Genomic DNA, 4,806 nt, shown 5'->3' with positions numbered 1-4,806 from the left:
ACTCCTACGATAAAAATAATGCCCTAAAATATAATACTTTTAGACTATTCTCTCCCCCATAGACTTCAATGCCGTAAACATATTTCATCCAGTTTTGCTCAGTCAACTTTTCAGAGAACCATTTTCTTTCTTCTTTTTTGCTTAGTGTTTCTTAAAATTATTTTACCTGCATAAGCTTATTTCATGGGGAAAAGTTGTGTTTGTGTAGAAAAGAAAGTCCTAGAAACTGTTTCAATATAAGTTGGGTTATTTCTTATCTAACACACAAACCCAGCAAACAAACAGATACATACCTGGTTAAATCCAAAAAGATGAGATTAATGAGCCTTCTGAAGGTTGTATTTTGAATTGTAGGCAAGAAATTAAAGCTGAAATCCAAAACTTCTGTTGTGTTTGGTAGAAAGTCAGGAACTTTGCTAAGACCTAAATATTCACAGTTATATGTTTTGTTGACTTCTTTCTGATGAAAATATAAATTAATATTAGAATTAATCAATTATGTACCTACAAGATTGCACATATGTTTTGGCTTTGAAAAGTATTACCACTTCTAAGACTCTTTATCAAAGATATTTGAAAAGCCCAGAAAGATATGACAAAGTTCTCTTACACAGCTTTTCCTCTTCTTTGGTAATAACAATAATACCTATGAATATAGAATCAAACTCAAAATCGTTGTCGTTGAGTTGTAACTGACTGGGTGAGTCTAGTGTTTTTCCAGGGCTGTAAGTTGTATTTGGGGAGTTTGCTCAAACTTACTTTTACAGAGTAGCTGATTCTAACCATCTTACTCCTACAGAACAGCTGATGGATTCTATCTCAGAGGTGTGCCCTTTAGATTATCAGTGCAAATTCCTATGGACTACAACACCCAACCTCCTTAATTTAGAATTGTTGTTGTTTCATGCCAGTGAGTTAGAACCAACATATAGCTGGCCCTCCAGTGGGTTTTCAGAGAGTGTAAATTGCATGGGAGGAGACTGCCCATCTTTCCTTGGCAGATCTGGAGTGCCTGCCTTTGGGTTCAAAGCACATCTTCTTACGCACTAGACTATTTGAAGAAACTATGGCATATCCACAAATTGGAATATTCAGCAACTGGAAAGGAAATTATAAGATATGTACATATTGATGTGGAGTGATAGGCATTTTACATAGTGTTTTTGTCTCACTGTGGCCCTATGTAAACATATGAAAATGCAAATTTAAATTATTGACAACTTTGTTCTTTTCTTTTTTTATCATAATGTTGTCTATTTGTGCAATTGTAAATATTTTTATTCTCTTAATATTAAGGTATAATCTTGAAGGCTCTAGTCTTACATCTTCCATAATTCTTTCAAGTCTTCTTCACTTTCTGCAAGCAATGTTGTGTCATTTATATGAGGCAGATTGGTGCTGAGTCTTCCTTCAAATCTGATGCCACTTGCTTGTTAATATAATCGTTTGTATTATTTATCAGCATACAAATTGAATAGGTATGGTGAAATGATCCAACATTGAGGTACACCTTTACTGATTTTAAATTATGCGGTATTCTCTCCTTCTTTATAGATGACTATTTCTTGGTTCAGAGTCAGGTTGGCATCAGCACAGTTAAGTATTCCAGAATTCCCATTCTTCTCAATATTACTCATAATTTACTTTGAACTATTAATATGGATATTCTTAAGGATCTGTGATTGTTGTTGTTTTTGTTTTGTGCCATTGAGTTGCCTGCGACTCATAGCGACCCTATGTACATGAGCTTTGACACGTGCCCTATTCTGATCCATTCTTACCATCTCCAAAAGACTGAATCTCATTTCTCTAGTCGTTGAGTCCATCCATGTCATCCTGGGTCTTCCTTTCTTGTGCTGTCCCTCCACATTTCCAAGCATGATTTCCCTTTCCAAGGACTGGTCCTTCCTGGCCATGTGCCCAAGGTGTGTGAGATGGAGCCTCAAAAATTCTTGCCTCCAGAGCTCTGGTGGCCTAGTGACAAGAAGCTGCACTGCAATCTCGAAGGCACACGGTTCAAATCCACCAGATGTTCTGCTGGAGAAGGAGGGGCAATCTCCCCCTGTACCAGTCAGACCAGATTTAATGGTACACACACAAAATAAAATAAAATAAAATATTTAAAAAATTATTGCCTCCAGAGAGCAGCCTGATTTCACTCTCTCCTGGACAGACTTGTTTGTTCTCCTGACTGTCCGTGGTATTTTCAACGCTCTTCTCCAACACAACAACTCAAAGACATCAAAACTTTTTCTATCATCCTTAGTTATTGCTCAGCCTTCAGATGCATAGCAAATAATTGAGAAAACATAGTCTGGATCAGGCACACTTTAGTCTCCAGATGGACATTGTTGCTCTTCAGTATTCTAGGGAGATCCCTGCCAGCAGAATTTCCTGGTACAATTTGTCTTTTGATTTCCTGATTATTGGTGCCAAGAGTGTTGATTGGGGGACCAAGCAAGCTGAAGCTATCAACAATCTCAATCTCTTCTCCATTCACCTTGGTGCTGCCAATTGGCCCAGTGGTTTTCTTTAAGATGAGTTTCAATCAATATTGACTACTACAGTTCTTTGAGGCCTTCTGTAGCAAATGCCCCATGTCCCCTTCCATTTCAGCAAGCAAGGTTGTCTCATCTGCATAACGCTGGTTGTTGGTGAGTCTTCCTCCAATCCTGATGCCACATTCCTCCTTATAGAGTCCAGCCTCCTGAATGACTTGTTCTGCATATAGATTGAAAGATATGGAGATAAGATACATCCTTGATGCATAGCTTTCCTGATCCTGAACCATGCAGTGTTTCCTTGCTCTGTTCTAAGTACTGCTTTCTGGTCCAAGTTAGGTTTTGCATGAACACAATCAAGCTAAGTATGTGATAGTGTACATGGCATATGAAAAAAAATCCAAAATTACCATAGAGTTAATTCTAACCCATGGTTATCTCACGTGTTTCAGAGTAGAACTCTGTTCTATATATCCTTTAATAGCTGGGATGTTTTGAAATCAAATTACTAGCTCTTTTTTCTGAGGTGTCCCTGGGTTGAGTCAAATTGCTAGATTTTCAATTAATAGCCTCATACTTAACCATTTGCACCATTCATGGACTTTAATATAGTATATAGCATATCTTAACCTGAGTTATTATAGTATACCATACAATTCTGTAGTCTTCAATATGGATTGAAATTTAACATCAAGAAGACAAAGACTCTCACCACTGGGCCAATTGGTAGCACCATGATGGATAGAGAATAGATTAAGGTTGTTAATAATTTCAGGTTGCTCAGCTATACGATCAACACGTTTTGTAGCAGCAATCAGGAAATAAAATGATTAATTGCATTCGGGAATTCTGCTGCCAAGGACCTCTCCAAAATACTAAAGATGTCAGTCTAGAACCTAAAGTGCACCAGATACAGACCTGCTCTTTGAAATTACTTCCTCTATAGCAGATAGCTGGACAATGACTAAGGATGAAAGAAAAAGAATCAATGCCTTAGAGTTGTGGTGCTGGAGAAGACTATTGAACAAATCATGGATAGCCGAGAGAGCAAACAAGTCTGTCTTGGATAAGGTGAAGCCAAGTTTCTCCTTGCAAGTCAGGATTTTGAAGTTCCATCTCACATACTTTGGGCATGTGGCTAGGAAAGACCAGTCATTGGAGAAGGAAGGGTGAAGGGAAAGCACAGGAAAGGAAGAACTTGGATGAGATGGATTGGCATGGTAACTGGGATAATGGAGGTGCATGTGTTGAAGTCAGTAAGACTGGATCAGGACAGGGCAGGCTTCAGAGCTATTAAACATAAGGTCACTTAGAGTCACAGGTGACTTGATGACAATAACAATGTACCATATAGTTATCTTATTCTAAGTGGGAAAAGTTAGTCCTCATCTCAATAATGCATAGAACATTGATGTTCATGCATTCAATGTCATTTTTCACAATTTCTAGTTTTCCAACATGCAAGCAATGTACATCCCATCTTCCAATTGTTAAAAGATGTTTACCATTATTTTTCCTCATTTCCACTGACTTCCAGTCTGGGCTTTTCAGAGGCCTGTTATTTAAGCAATAGATGACCAAGACCAAGTAGGATTCATAACAGGTATGCAAGGATGGTTCAAAATAAGAAAAACAAGCAATGTAAATCATTATATAAACAAGGCAAATAACAAGAACCCAAGATCCTATCAACTGATGCAGAAAAGGCCTTTGATAAGATCCAACACTCTTTCCTGATTGAAACACTCAACAAAAATAGGATTAGAAGGAAATTTCCTCAACATAGTAAAATGTATATATGCACACCCGAAAGCCAATATTGTCTCAATGGAAAGAGATTGAAGGCATCCCCTGTGAGAACAGAAACTAGGCAAAGATGCTCACTATCACCTCTCTTATTCAATATTATATAGAAAGTGATAGCAATAAGAGAAAGAAATAAGAGGTATCCAAATTGGCAAAGAGGAGGTAAAATTATTTCTCTATGCAAATGATATAATAATATACTTAGAAAACCCTAAAGTCTCAGCAAGAAAGCTACTGGACATCGTTGACCAATTCAGCAAAGTGGCAGGATACAAGATCACATACAAAAATAAATTGGATTTCTCTATAGTGACAAAGAGAATACATAGCTGGAGCTAAGAAAAACAGTACCCATCACAAGATCAAATACTTGGGAGTAAATCTAACCAGAAGAATAAAGGATCTATTCAAAGAAATTTACAAAACATTACTACAAGAAACAAAAAGAGAGCTGGAGAAATGGAAGAATATACTTTGCTCATGGATAGAAAGACTCAAT

At 37.2% G+C, this 4,806-nt stretch overlaps 1 protein-coding gene across 1 annotated transcript in view; it reads right to left on the bottom strand.

The window, feature by feature from the left end:
• The window catches only part of CD180 (CD180 molecule), a 31,445-nt gene that overhangs the window by 8,177 nt on the left and 18,462 nt on the right, over positions 1-4,806 (bottom strand). The window contains exon 2 of the mRNA XM_006902371.1: positions 294-460. Coding sequence (XP_006902433.1) covers positions 294-460 — 167 coding nt within the window. The remainder of the gene's footprint in view (positions 1-293; positions 461-4,806) is intronic.

The sequence above is a fragment of the Elephantulus edwardii genome, unplaced genomic scaffold (assembly GCF_000299155.1).
Source record: "Elephantulus edwardii isolate Elephantulus edwardi_28Jun2011 unplaced genomic scaffold, EleEdw1.0 scaffold00400, whole genome shotgun sequence".
Lineage (NCBI taxonomy): Eukaryota > Metazoa > Chordata > Mammalia > Macroscelidea > Macroscelididae > Elephantulus > Elephantulus edwardii.
The sequence above is the reverse complement of the archived record's forward strand: the minus strand, read 5'-3'. Positions and strand labels throughout refer to the sequence as shown.